The sequence below is a fragment of the Camellia sinensis genome, chromosome 14, assembly GCF_055761805.1.
Source record: "Camellia sinensis isolate YWXY chromosome 14, ASM5576180v1, whole genome shotgun sequence".
NCBI lineage: Eukaryota > Viridiplantae > Streptophyta > Magnoliopsida > Ericales > Theaceae > Camellia > Camellia sinensis.
In genome coordinates this window covers 29,611,737-29,630,600 of record NC_138974.1, presented here as the reverse complement: position 1 = coordinate 29,630,600, position 18,864 = coordinate 29,611,737, and the positions used below count along the sequence as shown (strand labels likewise).

The 18,864-nt window shown below is 34.0% G+C and overlaps 1 protein-coding gene and 1 long non-coding RNA gene across 3 annotated transcripts; one reads left to right on the top strand and one right to left on the bottom strand.

The window, feature by feature from the left end:
• Window positions 1-5,759: 5,759 nt before the first annotated feature.
• LOC114292043 (tubby-like F-box protein 3) lies at window positions 5,760-16,240 on the top strand. Its single transcript, XM_028235951.2, has 6 exons — window positions 5,760-6,765; window positions 13,914-14,001; window positions 14,283-14,412; window positions 14,492-14,671; window positions 15,200-15,715; window positions 15,877-16,240. The coding sequence occupies exons 1-5, from the start codon at window positions 6,418-6,420 to the stop codon at window positions 15,669-15,671; spliced, it is 1,218 nt and encodes a 405-aa protein (XP_028091752.2). The 5' UTR covers window positions 5,760-6,417; the 3' UTR covers window positions 15,672-15,715; window positions 15,877-16,240.
• Window positions 16,241-16,465: 225 nt separating this feature from the next.
• On the bottom strand, window positions 16,466-17,429 carry LOC114291985 (uncharacterized). 2 transcript variants are annotated; one of them, XR_014351159.1, is made up of 3 exons: window positions 17,151-17,429; window positions 16,922-17,039; window positions 16,466-16,666 (listed from the first exon to the last, which is right to left on the bottom strand). It is a non-coding gene; the product is annotated as an uncharacterized LOC114291985 (long non-coding RNA). The 2 variants fall into 2 exon arrangements; XR_014351158.1 differs by lacking the exon at window positions 17,151-17,429 and having other exon boundaries at window positions 16,922-17,061.
• Window positions 17,430-18,864: the final 1,435 nt, after the last annotated feature.

The window sequence follows — 18,864 nt, the reverse complement described above, 5'->3', positions numbered from 1 at the left end:
CTCGGGTATTCGGTTGAACACCTCATAATACATTTTTGCATAGGCCTTAAGGCCTTCATCCTCACTGATTCTCAGAGCCATCAGGGCGTCTACCCTTAGTGGCTGTAGTTTGTTTGACACGAACCTGGCCACGAACATCTCGGCCAGGCCTTCCCAAGTCTTCACACTTCCTTTTGGCAATTTGTGAAACCAATCCGATCTAATTTCGTCGAAGGATGAGGGGAACACCTTGCAAAGCAACGGCTCGTTCCCAGTGTACAATGCCATCGAGTTTAGGTATAAACTGACGTGAAAGTTGGGGTCCGACTTACCATCATATATCTGGAACCTCGGCATATTGAATCTTTTCGTGGCCTCAAATTTGTCCAACTCCACTGAGAATGGTGTTCTCGGCTTAAGAGGGGAAATTACCTCGGCATTTTGTTGCTTCTTCTTGAGGTAATCTCTTAAGTCCTCTTTGGTCTACCCAGGAGCTCGGCTATCTCCTGATTTCAATCTTTTAGGTGCACTACTTTCAGCTTCGTTGTGAGCCATTTTTGACCTTTTTTCATTGGTTGTATCGAAGCACAACTCCTGTCTTTGAACATGCCGATGTTCTCTAGGGTCTGCTTCCTTGGTGCGGTGTGTCCTTCGAGATTCTTTCCTTCTCGACTCTTCTCGCCCGACCTCCCTTGAAGGCCGGTGAGAATGTTTTTCGCTTCTGGTGTGCTGGGGGGCTACTGGGATTGTTTTCTGCCCTCCCTTCTAAGCATTGGCCGCTGGAATCGGCGTGTCCTGTAGTGGGAACGGTAGCTGCATGACGTTGTTTTATATCATAAAATTGACGACCGATTACAGGTCTGCCAATTTGTCTGCCATCCTCTTCATCTCTTCATCCCTCTGCAGGCATCTATCTTTCCATACCTGGAGGTTATCCTCATTGTAGTACCCACTTTGGTCCATTTTCTTTGGCACGTCGCCTTCCTGGCCGACGTCCTTTCCCCCGTGATTCTGATCACGAGTCTCTTCATTGCAGTTGTCTTCTTCGACGTCAAGGTCAACAGGTTTCCCACTCCCATTAGGAGTGTCATCCCCAACCTTCTCTTTCTGTCTATTGTTGACTATCTATTCTCTTTTCGTTTTTACAGACGGCGCCAAATTGTGTGAGTGAATTTCTGACCACAATGCCAATTTAGTATTCAACTGGAGAGCACTTGGCAGAATAGATGGCGCCTGAATGACCTGTAACAGAAATAAGAGATTCTGGTGGTGGTTCGTCCACCCAGGGGCACTTTGACAATTAAGTTAGTTAAATATCTCCCAAAGATAACTAAAGTGCTTAACTCACTATTCATAATATATATTACGTACCTTAGACCCATGGGGGTGCCTCTCTTTTATATCCAACTTAATCCTAGTCCCAATAGAAGCCCAGCTTCAATGGACTTCAGCTCAGTACTTAACTTGGACTCTCCAATAGATAAAGATAAACTCTCTAAGAGCTTTATCCTTATCCAGGCTGAGGTCCTTCCTCATTCTAGGACTCTTGTCCTTTATCCGTTTATCCCGGACTCCGATATCTTCAGAGATAACCTCGGCGTCACGACTTGGACACGTGGCACCTCGGCTGACACGTCGGCGTCACCTTGGCCACGTGTTGGTACTCAGAAAATATATCCCCACAGTTGCCATTGCCCACATTGTTAGCTATCATAAAATTTATTTCTCAACTTGTATATATATTTATATTTTTATGTATATATTTTATGTGGGGAGTCCTCACTTCATATATAGTACTAGCGTATGTTCGTGCCTAAAGGCACGGTGCAATTTTTTCTTTTCTTTTCAAAGATTAGGGAGTGAATTTTTTAAAATGTTTGACACTTGAAAGATATGAATGAAGTGCATCTAATAAAAAATTTAAAACATGAAAAAAATTTATAAAAGACAAAAATAAAAGATTCAAAAAATAAAGTTTAGTTTGAAAACCAAATTTCAGCCATCATATTATTCATGTTCCACTTTAATGCATAGCCAACATGGTCATTGACCCTCTGCATCTTCATAACATTGTTGCTTACACTAAAACATAAAAAGATCACACAATGGCAGAGACTAAATTAGTTATATAATTTTAATTGACAACCTTAACTTCCAAATTCCCTCGTTCATAAAAAAGACTCTTCTATGCTTCAAAAATGATCTCTTGTCCCAAAAAACTAATAACCCTTTTATCTTATTTGACTCACAATCGTTTGATTATATCTCGAGAAGTTCACATGATTCAACGATGTGTAGAACTCAGAATTGTCCGAAAAAGAAAAAAAAAAAAAAAACCTATATCAGCATTGGATATATAAATTTACAGACGGCAAATATCCCTAGTACGGGGTTTTAGATGGCTGACTATTCAAAGTAGAATTCTAAAGGATGAAGGGGAAAACCTCCATTTTATAGAGGCACTATTCGACCCCAGTTTTGCTCTGCATCAAATGGCTTGATTACATAGACTGCACAATTGCTCATTCCAAGCGCGATTTGATTAGGTTGAGATGGATGTGCTGCAATCACCACATGAAAGGCATAGCTACTGCTTCTTCTGCAGAATTAATAGCCATCTTTAAATGGTTAAATCAGCCTTTCAGTTATTAGATCATTCGGGAAATGGAACAAAGCATAATACAGATTATCTTACCTTTAACTTAACATACATACAGAGAGAGAATCACATAGCAAAGGAGAACACACAACAACAATTGATGCCTCCAAGTTACCAGTCACAAGTGATCAAAATCAGAAAAATTTCAAGAATCCAAATCTTATTTGAAACTCTATCCCAATATAGAAGTTTGCCAACTGATAAAGATTGGGAGTTAGCTACAGAAATATGTGGGATAAGATTTTTTTTTACAATGTAACTAAATATCCAACTGCAAATTTGTATTTCTCCAAGGTTTGTGAGATTCAACTTATCCCAATGAGTCGAGTCTCCAAATGAGGTCATTAAGACTATGGCATCAAAACATGGTTGAGAAATATGACAATTGGTCAACAATTCTTGGTATTTGGTATATCAGCAATAATTGTAAAAGGAATATGGTAAAACAATGAGAACTTGGGTTAAGGTAATAAAAAAGAGATGACTATCTTAGCTACAATTGAGGATATAATTACGAATGGAACTAATTAGAGAAAATGGATCTATACAACCAACTCCATGTTGCTTTTTCTCACAGCATCGAAACATTCAACTTCTTTTAAGAAAATTCAGCGAAAATTCAGAGCATTGAAATTTATAGAAACATTTAACTAAGAAGTCAGAGCATAGAAACATTCAACTATGAAGTTTTTGTCTATGTTACATGACATATTGGCTACATCAAGAAATTCAAATGGAGGCTGTTTACCGTGAGCACATCCAATGCAACATAGGATCAACTCATATGGTACTATAAATGATTTTTAAGCCCTTATGCAACCATTTAATACAGAACTCTAGATTATTATCAGCTATCAAGTCCATAGAAACCATGCAGATGCATTACTAACTCTGAATAGCTCCACCATATTTATCTTAAATCATTTAAGTCAGTGAAAAAGTGAATATTGGTCATGTTTCAGATATTCATAAAATTTGAAATATTAAAAAACAATTTTTTGCTGCAATCCACAAAACTCCTGCGTGGCACATGTGAAGATGAGAAAATTCATTCTTTTTTAAGGAAAATTTGGAGCAATAGAGTTAGCAAAAATAAATGGGCATCAAAATGTCTATTTCTCTAACCCCAGTAAAAAACAATGGTCACCACCACAGACATCAATCTCATATGGCACTGTCAAAATTTCACAGGTCATGTATATCACTAACTTAACGTACGACTCTACAAAAATTGAAATAGCCTTTTACAATAAAATACTGAACCATAAATAAACCTTGACACTATCTAAACTCTGGTTGCTAAGAAAACTGAGGAAAAGAAGGGAAAAAAAATTAAAAAATAGAAGAAGAATATGATTTTGAATCCTTTATCTTACATTGTTTTGTTTTCCATTCAAATCATAAACTGTGAGAAAATGAAGCATTAGAAGTTCATATGTTCTCAATTAGAATCTCACCTGAAAATTAGCCCTAATGCTTCGCAAAAACTCTGTTTTCTGCTTTCTCCGCAAGCCTTTCAAGGCAGAATCTGAAATTTCAAGCGGAAACTGAAATCATTACCCAACTAATCATCACAGTTCGAATAAAATCAAAGAATAAACGCAAAACTATGATCGCAATGTTCAATTACAATTCAGTTAAAATCTAATCAAAGCTCAGAATTTCTCTGATCGAATCAAGCTACTGCAAAATATGGAATTCAATTCTAGAAATTTGAATTTGGAGCCACAAAACTTGGTACACCGTTAGAGATTTTGTGATGATGTATCTAATTTTTGGAGATTTTAAGCTCTTTGAATCAGAGAACTTTAATTCAAAATTTATGAAGCACAGTAGAGAGAGAGAGGGAACTAAACGGGTCTCTTTTATGACAGAGTGATCTTACTTGGAGAGCAGCAGTTTCGGGAGCGAGCGAAAAAGGAGGGTATGGAAGAAGAAGAATAAGGAGGGAGAGAGAGATAAAGAGGGAATGTGGTGGGTGAGAACAGAGAATGGAGGAGATAAAGATAGAATGGAGTAGAGACGTGGGTAAGTAGGAAGGTGAGAACAGAGAAGGAAGAGAGATAAAGATAGAATAGAGAGGAGACGTGGCTAAGTAGGAAGTTTAGTGTTTGGGTGGTAAGTAAATGTTGATATATACTTGGGATTGATATATATTTAAAAGGGGCTCATCTCATCCGTCTATCTAAATATATAAGTGAATCATGACCGTTAAAATGTCCTAGTAGAACAATTGTCTCTAGGATAAATTCAAAAACCTTTCTCCCTAGATAAATTCAAAAACATTTCTCCCTTATTATATAGATGTACAATTAAGAGTGTTCAATAAATCAAAAATATTTTAGAGTTTATTAAAAGTTTCAAATCAAACTTAAATAATCAATTGTTCATTCAGGCTAGTGCAGTAAATTCTAAAATTATATACAAATATTAAACTATTCGAACTTGACTCGACAAAATCTCATTTGAAATCGATTTAAAAGGATTTCATTTACGTGCATTTTCTTCAAAATGTAATTTTAATTTTGGTATTTTGTCTTGATTATATTTTAAATTGATAAGTAAATTATTGTTCGGTGGTAATTATATAAAATTATTACATATTAATAAAAAAAATTATGATTTTAATTATTTATATTTTTAAAATTGAACACTTATTTATAATTATTTTTCTAAACACTAATTGATTTGAAGTTTTCTCTAAATTCAACCCTTTTTAGTCTGGTTTTTTAATTCCATATTTTTTTACCCTCAAATATAAGGGGGAAAAAATTGTTCACCACGACAAAACCAAACCCAAATTCAGACCCGCCCGATTTGACAGTTCGCAGACCCAAGCGGACAAGACCCATCAAAACAGCTTGAATGACCCCAACAATCCAACGCCCCACCCACCGGTAATTATTCAATAATGTGGGGAATCAGCATGCAATATTTTATAATATTATAATTAATGAAAAAATAAATAGGTAAAATATTATGTTAAATAATTAAAAAATATAATTAATGAAAGAATAAATAGGTGAAATATTATATTAAACAATTAAAAAAGTAAAATATTATGTTAAATAATTAAAAAATTTAAAAGACATATTAAATGGGCATCGATTAGAGAGCACGTATAATACACGTGATAATCCAAAAATAGTGAATAATTTCCGAACCGGGCACAAGTGAATAAAACACACATTGCGAACGCACCAAATCCTGATATCCGTGACGTCTTTCAGTTCTCGTCACTGTGCTCAAAATCGAGTTTCGGTCGAAATCGTTTCCAAACCCTAATCTCAACTTTTGATTTCTCCCCCTTATTTTTTCCAGCATCTACAGTTTTTTTGATCACTTTTTTCAATGAAGGTTCGATACTTCTTGCATTCACTTTTTTTTCGGGATTTATTTGATTCGGTTTGATGGGGTTGATCCGTAGAACTTGATGATTCTTGTTGAGTTGCGTTTGGATCTTTGAATTTAGGTATTTTCAATGTTCTGATATTTGATTGGTAGTTGTGTGGGTTGGTCCTGACTCCTGTGTATATTCCAATATTGTATAAAACAGTTTCTTTGATTATTACATTGTTTGAGTTTTACTTGATGTGATTATAATCCACTTTCAATCAAATGTTGCACCTTTGGATTTGGAAGCTTATGGGTGATATATTGATCAGTGGTTTTTTACAATTTATTTGAGGTGTCCGAGAATGTGGGTTTGACACAGAATTGGATTATTGTAGATACATTGTGTGTATTTTGTATGCATAGACCCATAAGGAGGTTTTAAGATGTCATTTAAAAGTATAATTCAGGACATGAAGGAGGAGTTGGGGAGCATTTCAAGAAAAAGTTTTGAAGGGAAGTTTGGATATGGGTTGAGGTCTAGGTTGCACCGGGTGGTTCAGGATAGTTCGTTGGTTGTTAATTGTCTGAAGCAGAGTTGTTGGGCCACTATGCCTCCTGAGCTTTTGAGGGATGTCTTGTTGAGGATTGAGGCATCAGAGTTTACTTGGCCCCCACGGAAAAATTTGGTTTCTTGTGCCGGTGTTTGCAGGAGCTGGAGAGAGATTATGAAGGAAATTGTCAAAACCCCAGAAGTTTCAGGCAAGTTGACATTCCCAATCTCCTTGAAGCAGGTCAGTTACATGAAGCCTAAAGGATCTAGTTTTCTTGTTCCTTTTCAATTTAACTACTCTTGCTGTTGCCTACTCTGACATTGTCTGTTTCCATATGTTGTTTAAGGTTTTTATCATCATATGTTTGTGCTTTCCGTTCAAGGTTTGTTGAACCTGATTTTTTCAGCTGACATTTACCAAGGTGTTGATGAACATTTAGAATATATGAAAATAGTTGGCTAATTGGTGAAGTTAGGCAAGTGAATTAAAGGAGCAATTTATAATGTGTAGGACTAGATGATCAATTTTACTCCAACCTATCCTTTTGATTGCATTTTGGTTGTTTTTCTTTCTAATTCCAAATAACAATATTCAATGCTACCTAATACATCAGGAAAAAATAAACACGGGGGAGATATGAATTATAACCTTTATGCTGTGTTTGGTTGGGGAATTTGAGGAGGGATTTGTAAATGGAAATAGAAAAAGTAGGTGAAATGTGAATAAAACATATCTATATTTCATCTAGTTTCACACACATTTTTCCTTTCCCTTTCCAAATCCTTTGCTAAATCCCCCAACCAAATACAGCGTTAAGGGGAAACAGCAGATTCAAGATATTCAACGACATTTTCACATCATACATGTAGAGACATGGAGTCGTGTTTAACATGAGTGTTTCCTCTCTGTCTAGTAACACTAATGAGGTTACTAGCTTGTTATCTGTGGGCAAGAGAATGAGTTCTGAACTTCCCAAGTTCAAGATATGATTGTCTATGTGAATTTATCAAACTGGATGGGTACCCCTGTATTTGTTTCAGTTTTAATGCACATATGCAATGCAATAACCATGTAGAATAAAAAGGCAAAATGAGGAACTGAATAGCAAGTTGGGTGGGGAACAAAAGGTAATTTTCACTTCTTTACATATTTTTGAAGTAAATATAGGTGCTTTCTTTTGTAAGCACCCAAATGAGTATTGGATACGAGATCAGTGTCCTACATTCGAGGTTACAAACTTGTAAATATGGCATGAACATGAAAATTTGTCATACTAGTTTTAGCTTAATGTTAGTAAAGCCATTTGAGTCTAAAATTGTTAATGATTTTAAGACCATTCTGATAATTTTAGAGGACTGGTTTAGAACTAGGATTGGGCTGTGGTAGCCTGGGAAACCCTTCCAATATCAGTGGCATGGAACAGATTGGGTTAACTTGGCTTCATCATTATATTTGTGTGTGTATATATATATATTTTTTTGAATAAGGCTTACCACAATACACAAAAGTTGTGGGACCCACATAGGTTCCATAAATATGTGTGGGACCCATACCTTTGTGTCTAGTGGGAAGAAATTCATTTATGTATAGCATTTCCTTTGTTTTTTTAAAATTTTTCTTTTTTTGGAAAGGCCATCCAATGTGTATAAATTTGGAGGAACATTCTACCATACATGAAAGTGGTTTTCATCTATGGCACATAAAAAAAAAATTATAGACCATTAGATGTAGATAGAATAAATGTTAGCCATTAGATGAGTAGATAGTAAAACTAGGTAGAAAAAGTAAGGTGGTTTTTCAAAAAGTACAGTATTTTTTCTTAATTTTGAAATAAAAATAATAATACTAACTTACCATTTGCTACAAACATACTATTTGCTATTCATTCATTTACTATCTGTTATGAATAAGCTTACTGTTTAAAATATTACTTGCTAAACAGGTCACCTTTATTATTTGAAAATTGTGCCATCTTTTGCATATGACACACTATATTTAATTATTCTCTCCATATTTTGTCTTGTTATGATTTGTAAAAAGTAAAATATGATATGTAAATATTAATTTATTAAATTTTTTAAAATAGTCATTATTGTGAAAAAATAAATTTCGATATAATATTAAAAATTAAAAAAAATGTTTTTAAATTGTAAGTTATTTAAACATATTTTTAAAAAAATTAATTTAAAATAGTTACCTTTTTTTTATGACTACAACATGTCAAAAAATCTTTAGAAACTTTTATAAATTCCTAATTATTATTTTTTTTTAACAATTTCGTATCCATAATGAAATTTTTTTTCCTTCATAATATTTTTTAATATCTAAAATATTGTAAAGTATAAAATATAATAAAATAACTTAAAAAGGCTTCTCATTTGTCAATATTTATTAATGGTAACAAATGAATAAATGTACAATAACTACTTTCTTTTATCTAACTACATTTGAAAACATTAATTGCTATATAAGAATATAGTTAATTAGGAAAATATAGAAAAACTCTCAACTCATTTGCATACACAATGAATAAGATTGTGTTTTTTTAAAAATATTTTTTCACAAAGAATAAATGAAAGAAGATGATTTAAATTTTACAAATTGAAAACAGTTTTCAGATAATAATTTATCTATGTCTATATCTCTCTTTTATTTTAACATTGTGTGATATTTTAATTTATAAATTTTAAGATTTTGTTGCAATATCATTTTACTTAGTTAAAGAAAAAGTGGAGTTTTTAAATTTTAAGTCAAGTTTAATGAAATAATAAGTATAATTTTATTGACTAGTAACTTAAGTCTATTAAAGTGGTGACTTATTGATTAGTAAGTCATGTTTAATTACTAAGTATAGTTTGATTATGTAGTAAGTAGAAATTCATTGAGTAATAACTAAAGTTTAATGGAGTAGTAAGTAAATTCATCAAGTAGTAAATCGAGTTTAATTGAGTAGCAAGTAAAATTGAATGAAGTAGTAAGTGAAAGCTAATTGAGTAGTAAGTGAATTCTTATGCAGTAGTAACTAGAAACTCATTAAATAATAAGTAGGGTTTAATTGAGTAATAAGTGAAGTCTATTTAAATTATAGGTAGAATCTCATTAAGTAATAACTCAAGTCTACTTACCATGAAATAGTAAGTAGTAAGTCTAGTCTAGTGATGTAGTAAGTAGAGTTTATTTGAGTAGTAACTAAAGTTTAATAAAGTAGTAAACAAAAACTCATTGAATAATAAATAAGTGAATTCTAATGAAATAGTAAGTAGAAACTCATTAAGTAATAAGTGAAATGGAATGAAGTAGTAAGTGGAAGATTATTGAGTAGTAAGTGAAATTTAATTGAGTGTGAAGTAAAGTCTAATGAAGTAAGTGAAAACTCATTAAGTAGTAATTGTAATGAAATAATAGGTGAAATATTATTGAGTAGTATATCTCAAGTTCACAACATTTTTCGAAGTGCACTTGCCATTTCAAGTTTTTTCTGTCAGCATTGACCTCGTGTGGTGGTCGATCGTATGTATTACCAACAATTACGTGATCCTCATCTGATTGCCATGGATCATGCATGAAAAGAGGTTTTGTGGAAGTGACATTTGGTTCCGTACCATGTCTTTCCTACTGCATCAGTGTAGGAATCTATTGTTATAGGTGTTTGAAAATCATCATCGTTACCAAGACTAATTGTAGATCTCGACGATGTAATATTTTTAGATTTTCGTTAGGTATTTTCACTAGTTAAGCTTGGAGTGAAGTGTGATGTATATATGTATGAAATAAGGTTGTCACATGTGATCTATTAGTATTATTTTAATCATTGTTAATAGTCACATGTGAATTCTATGCGTGTCACATGTAATATACTAGTGTCATGTTTAATCATTGTCAGTAATCAAGTTTAATAGTCAAATCTAATGAAATGATAAGTGAGTTTATTTGAGTGGCAGTGAAGTCTTATGAAATGGTAGTAAGTGAGGTTTATTTGAATAGTAAGTGAAGTTTAAAAAAGTGGTAAGTGGAGTCTCATCGATTAGTAAGTATAATTAAATGAAATGGTAAGCCAAAAATAATAAAGTAGTAAGTGGAATCTATTTGAATGGTAGTAAGGTTATTTGAGTGATAAATTTAGTTTAAAGATGTGGTAAGTGAGATTTATTTAAGTGATAGTCAAGTTTAATGAAGTGGTAGTAAGTGAAATTTATTTGAATGGCAAGTAAAGTATAAAAAAGTGATAAGTGGAGTCTCATCAAATAGTAAGTATGGTTGAATAAAATGGTAAGCCAAGAATAATGAAGTAGTAAGTGGAGTCTATTTGAATGGTAGTGAGTAAGGTTTATTTGAGTGGTAAATCAGTCTAAAGATGTGGTAAGTGAAGTTTATTTCAGTGATAGTCAAGTCTAATGAAGTGGTAGTAAATGGGGTTTATTTGAATGGTAAGTGAAGTGTAAAAAAGTTAAGTGTAGTCTCATCAACTGGTAAGTATGGTTGAAGTTGAATGAAATGATAAACCAAAAGTAATGAAGTAGTAAATGAAATCTAATATAGTAGTAAGTGCAATTTAATGAAATAAGAAGAGACCGAAATTGGAAGAGATAAAAAATAATGGACCCCATCCATTAGATGACCGAGTACTTACCATTTATAAACATAATACTTACCATATGTTTTGATTCTATTTACCATACTTTTTTATTCTACTTGCCACTCGTTCTGAACTTACTACTATGGAAGCCAGAAATATTCTCCACAAGGGAAGCGAGACGAGCTGCTTCCTCCTATGCTCTGCAAGAAGACACCAAGACGTCAGTAATCACTCCAGCCCAGATTAGGTCGGGAGGACCCTCCGTCGGTTAAGTCAAAACAATGTTTGAACATATTATATTGAAAAAAAATATTGAACTATATTATTTATTTTTCCTCCCCCCATTTGTTATTCTTGGTTCCTCTTTTTATGTTGTCAATATCTTGCATTTGGACCGTTGGATGACTGCCTTGATCCAATGGTACTCTATGCCATCAGACCTTGGTCGAGCAAGTGGTCACTCTGCCTTGATTTGTCACCGTCAAATTGCTTACTTTGAATGGTGTAGATTAGTTCGGATGCGTATAGACAACTTGCAAGTGCTTCGACCGTCGGATCCTGATCATCGGACGGTTGTATCGTTTGGACACACTGAGCCTGTTCCCCCATCTTTGGCAGTTGCAATCCCCTCCATTAATTATGAACAGATCTGAGGGCTCTCTCTTACTTTGCGGATTTCCTTCTAGAAGGTGATCTCATTCAGACTTCTGGTCACATGACACTGTCCCTTCATCAGATGGTCTTAACAATAGTTTGGGCCTATCCCTTATTTTGGATTGTTTGGTTGGCCCAAAGATTTTGGGCCAGACACTCCTTTCCTTGGGTTTTGGATCAATATATTTATCCCTCCACAACTACTTATTATGAAACAACTTATTACTCATTTTAAACTTACTACTCAAGTTTGATGGACTAGTAAGCTGAGTTTTATTAAATAGTAAGTAGAGTCTAAAGAAATAGTAAGTAGTCTCATTAAGTAATAAGTGAAATTTAATTGAGTAGTAAATCAAGTCAAATAAAGTGATGTCTTAATAAGTACCAAGTTAAGTCTGATAAATTATTGGAACCGCCACTCTCCCGAATAACGGGGGATATTTTTTTTGTATAGTAAGTCAAGTAAAATGAAGTGGTATTTTTTTTAGTACTAAATGAAGTCTAATAAACTTTTACATTTTGTTTAATATTTTAAAATTCATATTTTTAATTTATTATTTGTCAATTATTGTGACTTTACCTACAATTTGTTTTCATTCTACTACCAATCACTAGTAACTGGATCTTATTGAGTAGTAATCATATTTGATTGAATCGTAAGTCAAGTTTGATGGAATAGTAAGTAGAGTATGAATGAGTAGTAAGTATAGTCTGATTGAGGAGTAACTGAGGTCTAATTGAGTAATAAGTAAAATATCATTAAGTACTTATCGTTTATAAGCACAATATTTATCATTTGTTTTGATTCTACTTACCACGTATTGTGACTTTACTTACCACTTAATATTTCATTATATTTACAATTTTTATATATTTACTATTTGTTACTAATCTACTTGTCACTTCTTGTAACAAGACATAACTTTATCAGTAAAATAACTTTTAGTATTGTATAACTCAAAATTAATTTAAAATTAGATTACACAACTTTAAAGTTTGTTCAGTGAATAGTAAGTAACATTCAATCTTAAACTAAACCGCATGGTTTGATTTTTTTTTTTTAATATATGATTTGGTCTTAATTTTTAAAATTGGCGAATCATACTTTACGATTTGGTCCGTAATTTTATAGTTACAATTATGATTTGGAACTGAATTGATTCGTTTATATATGTATTTATGTATATGAAATTTATTATTTACTATATACACTCACTTGATTAGTATTACATTTTTGTACATAAGTTGTTAATCCTATATGTTTACAAGTGTGATTTTGTATAGTAGTTGAATTAGTTCTAAACAATCATCTAAAATACTTTTATTTGCAAAATGCCAACATATATATTCAAATAAATTGTGAGTAAATTTTGTGATTATGTTGTGAAAAATGTGATTCCAAACTAGATTGAACTTCATTTTAATGGTTCAATCTGATTTGGTTATAAGATTTTTATGATTTGATTTCAAATTTCATGAATCCGTAGGCAGTTTGGTGTTTAGTCTTTAGTTTACTCTTAAATAAACCAAATCGAAATATGCTCACCCATAATAGGACAACTTAAGACTTAATGTGACTCTACTTACCATTTGATGTAATTTATTACTAAATATAATAAATCTCATAAGTTTAATATAATTACAACGATCTCTCATTTAGGAAAGCTAAAACAATTGTAATTAATGCAGATTGTATGTAAACACAAGAATAAAAAAAGATAAAATAATATTTCAATGTTAAAGAAATAGTATCAATTTCTCTATTCATACAACTAACAAAATATTATAAATAAATTAACTAAATATTATGTCAATTAAATTTTAAAAGAAGTCTAATACAATTAATTATGTCAAATTTTATAAAACTGAATCTATATTTTAAATCCTTAAAAAGATTAGTGTAACTCTTTTCTTTTTCTTCTGTATGTTCCCATTGCGTAAAAGGTGACCAGGGGGGAGGACACCACCTGCAAAACCGGTGATTTCTGGTGGGTAAAGTGAGAGTGGTATTCCACTTATATGTATGGTACAAGAAAACCATTTTTCTGTACTGTAGTTGGACCCTAAATATGGAAATGTTTGAAACTATAACCAGAGCATTTGCTGTCTTTTGTTCTAGCTAATACTGAAAATATTATGTTTTATCCTTTCTCTGCAGCCTGGTCCAAGAGATTCTCTCATCCAGTGTTATATAAAACGAAATCGGAGCACCCACACATATCACCTTTACCTCAGTTTAAATCAAGGTGAATAACTCATCGTTTGTTTGAGACTCTTAATTCTCATGTTTATTTGGCACTCGGTTTCTTTGTTTGTTTTGATGCCTACAATAACATATTCTTGTTTATTGGAACCAATCTAATACTTAAATTTCAGTACAGACTTAGGTTTAACCATTCATAATTTTCAAGCTGGAGTTTTGGCGAAAGGATAGGCTTTGTTATCTGTTTGAGCTGTGTCGCGGTCTAATTTTTCATTTTCCTCTTTTAAACACCCCCCCCCCCCCCCATTTCTGATTTATGGACAGCTTCAAATGATGATGGAAAGTTCCTTCTAGCTGCACGGAAGTGTCGGCGTCCGACATGCACAGACTACATCATCACTCTAAATCCTGAAGACATTTCAAAGGGGAGCAACACCTACATTGGGAAGTTGAGGTGAGTTCGAGTTTCAACTACCATGTGGCATCACTGCTTCTTGATTGTCTCAAGCTCAAACTATTTCCCTTGCTGACAGATCAAACTTTCTTGGGACCAAGTTCACAATCTATGATGCACAGCCTCCAATTGCCGGAGCCAAATTTACCAAATGTCATTCAACCAGGCTAGTTGGCTTGAAACAAGTCTCCCCCAGATTCCCTGCTGGCAACTATCCTATAGCCCACATTTCATATGAGTTGAATGTATTGGGTTCCAGGTAAAAGATAAATTCCCGAAATACGCCCCTCTTATTTTAAGGGAAAGCCTAACGTTTTGTGACTAATGTTTTGTTGGGACTTGCAATTGTTGAGTGAAGAAATTAGTCCATTTAAATGAATGTGGATTTCAAATCAAGGGATTTGAGGTTAAAAATAAAGTTGGCTGTTATAGGTGCATAGGAAAATTATAGAAGATAAGTTGAGATAGAAAAGATGTATTTTAGTAGGATCCTTGTAGTTATCAGAGAATTCTTAGCATGATTTCAAATAACTACTTTATATAGTTATTTTTAATCCAGAATGAATAAGTTTTTTAATTCAATCTTGAAATTCATAGGTAAAAAATCAAATCTAGATTTGAGTTATTCTCCTTGAATGATTAATGTCAAAATCCTCATTCATCTAAATGGACCCTAATTGCTCTTCAACTAAGAGCTTGTGAGGGATTTTCATTGTTTAATTTATACGTTTTCTACTTTTTAGCAGTGTGGAGCCTTTGTTAAATATTGACATATTGTGGAAAACAGGGGTCCAAGAAGGATGAACTGTGTCATGGATGCGATCCCTGCTTCTGCGATTAACATGGGAGGTGTGGCCCCCACACAAACTGAATTCCTAACTGGTAACATGGATTCTTTTCCTTCCCTCCCATTTTTCCGATCAAAATCAACTCGCTTGGAGAATTTGCAACCGGGACCTTTGTCCACCCAGAAAGATGGGAAGTTGGTCTTGAAGAATAAGGCTCCCAGATGGCATGAGCAACTTCAGTGCTGGTGTTTGAACTTTAATGGACGAGTGACAGTTGCCTCGGTGAAGAACTTTCAGCTTGTTGCCTTCCTCGAGGATGGAGCTGCTGGGCAAGAGCAAGAGAATGTCATTCTTCAGTTTGGAAAAGCAGGAAAGGATGTGTTCACCATGGATTATCAGTATCCAATTTCTGCATTCCAGGCATTTGCCATCTGCCTCAGTAGCTTTGACACCAAGATTGCTTGTGAATGACCGCCTAACAGGTCACTAGCCCTTGTGTCTCCAACAAATGACGGGTAAATTCATTATATCACATTTTTAACATTTGAAATGATATTTGGTCAAACTTATATTCCATCTCTCTTGCTCGCTCGCTCGCTCGCTTGCTTTTCCTATGAAAGCTTTATATTATTGTTTGTTTCCAATGATTACTGAATGCGGATGATTTTCATGGCAGGTGTTGCTACATATAATGAAAATTTGTCTGGGAAGAAAATTGTGGTGCTGTGATATGTGAGTGACTTGCAACAAAGCTTCTGGGAGCGGGAAACTTTTTTCGCTTCTCTAATGGCTGTGTGAGTAGCTAGTTCCCTTTCTCTCCTCTTCTTCTTTTCTTTCCCTGTATGCGCTGTACATAAGAATTGTTTGTATCATGAGCGAAACATGCCTAGCTATGTTGGTTCTCTTGTTGACAAACTTTGACCCTTTTTTCTTGTTTCTTTCTTAAGTGAAAAATCAATGCCTGAATTGCATCTTGAGTATACTGGTTTGGGGTCAGACATGGGAGACTTTATTATCAATATTGGCTACATTCTTGCCTCTATCGTAGACTTTTGAAGTTGAGAATTTGTGGTTTTAGCTTTTTTCTTTTCCGGAATCATCGTGTAAAATATTTTGAAATTTGTTTTCATGTAGAATTTAATCTTCTTGTTCATAATTCTTCCCTTGATCGTACTCTCTTTTGAACATAGTATCCTATGGACATAAAATTTCATCACAACCATTCCATAACCATATCCCACACTCATCAATGCATAGACAATGAATAAGTCAAAACTCATAATTTCCTAATAAACCACAGAACAACGATTAAGGTCACACATAAATTAAATCATTCATTATCATTCACATAATCGTATAAAGATCAGCCAAATCAGAAAGGAGGAGGTCCGCCAGGAGGCCCATAGGGTCCAGGTGGTCCCCCAAAACAACCTTGCAGCAACCAGCAACAGCAAAGACAAGACATGCTGCAATTCCAAAACAATAACAAATCCATAAACAAAATGGTCTTCTAAACTGATCATAGCATTAATTTGAAAAATTCCCCCAAAAAAAAAATAAATAAGGCAACAATAAGGATGTAAAATTATGCAAAAGAGAAGGATTAGCAAGAAATTTACCAGTTGGTCTCAAAATAAGTATTGACTACAACATTATGAAAAGAGAAAATTTCAAAGTTCACTGATCAGTGACTGCATTCGAAGAAAGATGATCAAACTTACCAAGAATATATCATGTTGCATATGCCATTAGCAAAGCCACCAAAGAAGCCACCAGGTCCCCAGAAACCAAAACCGGGACCTGCAAAGAATCCTGGCCCTCCAAATCCGGGACCCCAACCTGGCCCCCCAGGTCCGGGACCCCAACCTGGCCCTGGGCCCCAGCCAGGACCTCCCAGTCCAGGACCCCAACCAAACCCCCCACCAGGCCCCCCAGGTCCAGGACCCCAACCAGGCCCTGGGCCCCAGCCAGGACCTCCCGGTCCAGGACCCCAACCAAACCCCCCACCAGGTCCTCCAGGTCCAGGACCCCCTGGTCCACCAGGCCCTCCAGGACCCATCAGCAGCTCTCAACCACTATGGCACTGCTCAGACTGCCAATGCTCCTGCAACCACCACCAAGAAACCAAACAAGAGATAGTAGTATATCAGCAAGTTTATAAATCTGGAGATTGGCTGCTTACATAAGGCGAACTCTAAATGAAATTTGGGCAGTTTTCATGGCCTGTATGATCTTATCTTACATGTGTGCTATCGCTACCAGAATAACACTACAAACCTGCCATTCAAACAAAGCAACTAAAGTTCTCTTGAACCTAACATTCAGACCAATCTTCACCTACTTTTTCTTGTAAAGTCTAAGTCAATAAAATAACTTATAACCCATATAAAAACTTCTTCCTCTTCTTCTTTTCCCACATCACCCATAATCATTCTCAAAAGGTAGAGATTTTAAATTTTCAAAATCATAAAAACTATCTGTTGCAGCCAATGTAGAGCGCCGATTAGCTCCTGCAAGGCCGACCTTAGAAATCATAATTTGATAGGAACAGTAGTTTAATTAAATGATCTTTTCATTCGTGAAGCACAACCCCAAGATAGCAATTAAAAAAAAAACACCCGACCCAAGAATGAATTTGAAAGCAATATGAAATAAATAAATTATTTGGATTTTATTTGAGAATCAAGAATCCGACAAACAATTTGGCATTACTTTGTAGTATTCAACAAAATATTTACAATTGAAATTCTGTAGGGGATACAATTTGGTCTCATCTGTTTGATTAACTAGTGAAATAAGTTTATAAATTTCAAACAAACAAAAGTATAATCATAAATTTTAAACAAAATGGTATAATCGGGACTCAGATGATCAACAGAAGACTAGGTCAGTTGCAGTCAATAGAACAAAAGAGCATTCATTTGGTAATTGCTTGGCATTTAAAAAAAAAAAAAAAAAAAAAAAAAAAAAATTGTGAATAGGTAGGTGTTACATTGATTAGGGTTGGGCCGATCATATTAGAGAGCCCATCACAAATTCTTTCTTGGGCCAAACTCAAATCCGTCCATATCAGCCTCTTCGACCCAACTTTATGTACTTCATGGGCAAGCTCTGCTTCTGTATAACTATCTCAAGGGCATTTGTTAATAAATTAGAATTAAGATTAAAATATTTTTTAAAAATTTGAAATGGGTGAAAAATATCTTGTAATATATTTTATTTATTTATTTATTTATCCTTTTCTTAGGTATACTTTGGACAAAATTTGTTGTTATTTTTGGTGTGGATGTGGACACAAGGTAAGTATAACTATAACTACCATTGAACAGTGCAAGCAATAGTATGAACCAGTCCTTCTGGAGTTGTTTGTATTTGTAGTAGTCAATGTGGGCTTCTATTTTTCTACAGCTGATAGATGGCCCTCCTCCTTCCCGATTGCTTGGAAAATGTTGGAATGAAATCATTTATTTGTTGCTATTTTTTCAAACCTCAACTGTCCTTTCTACCCTCCTTCTGCTAAAACTGACAAACATTTATTGAAATCAATAATCTTGAGAGAAAGTGAATGTAAGATCTTGTTTCCTATTTTAGTTAATTTTTTAATTTTTTATATAAAGATGTGTAAAAAAATTAGAGATTGATATAATAATTTATAATGTATAAT

Coding starts and splice junctions, on each gene's coding strand:
- LOC114292043 (XM_028235951.2), top strand. CDS start 6,418: ATGTCATTTAAAAGTATAATTCAGGACATGAAGGAGGAGTTGGGGAGC. Junction 6,766..13,913: donor TCCCAATCTCCTTGAAGCAG/GTCAGTTACATG, acceptor CTTTCTCTGCAG/CCTGGTCCAAGAGATTCTCT. Junction 14,413..14,491: donor ACCTACATTGGGAAGTTGAG/GTGAGTTCGAGT, acceptor CCTTGCTGACAG/ATCAAACTTTCTTGGGACCA.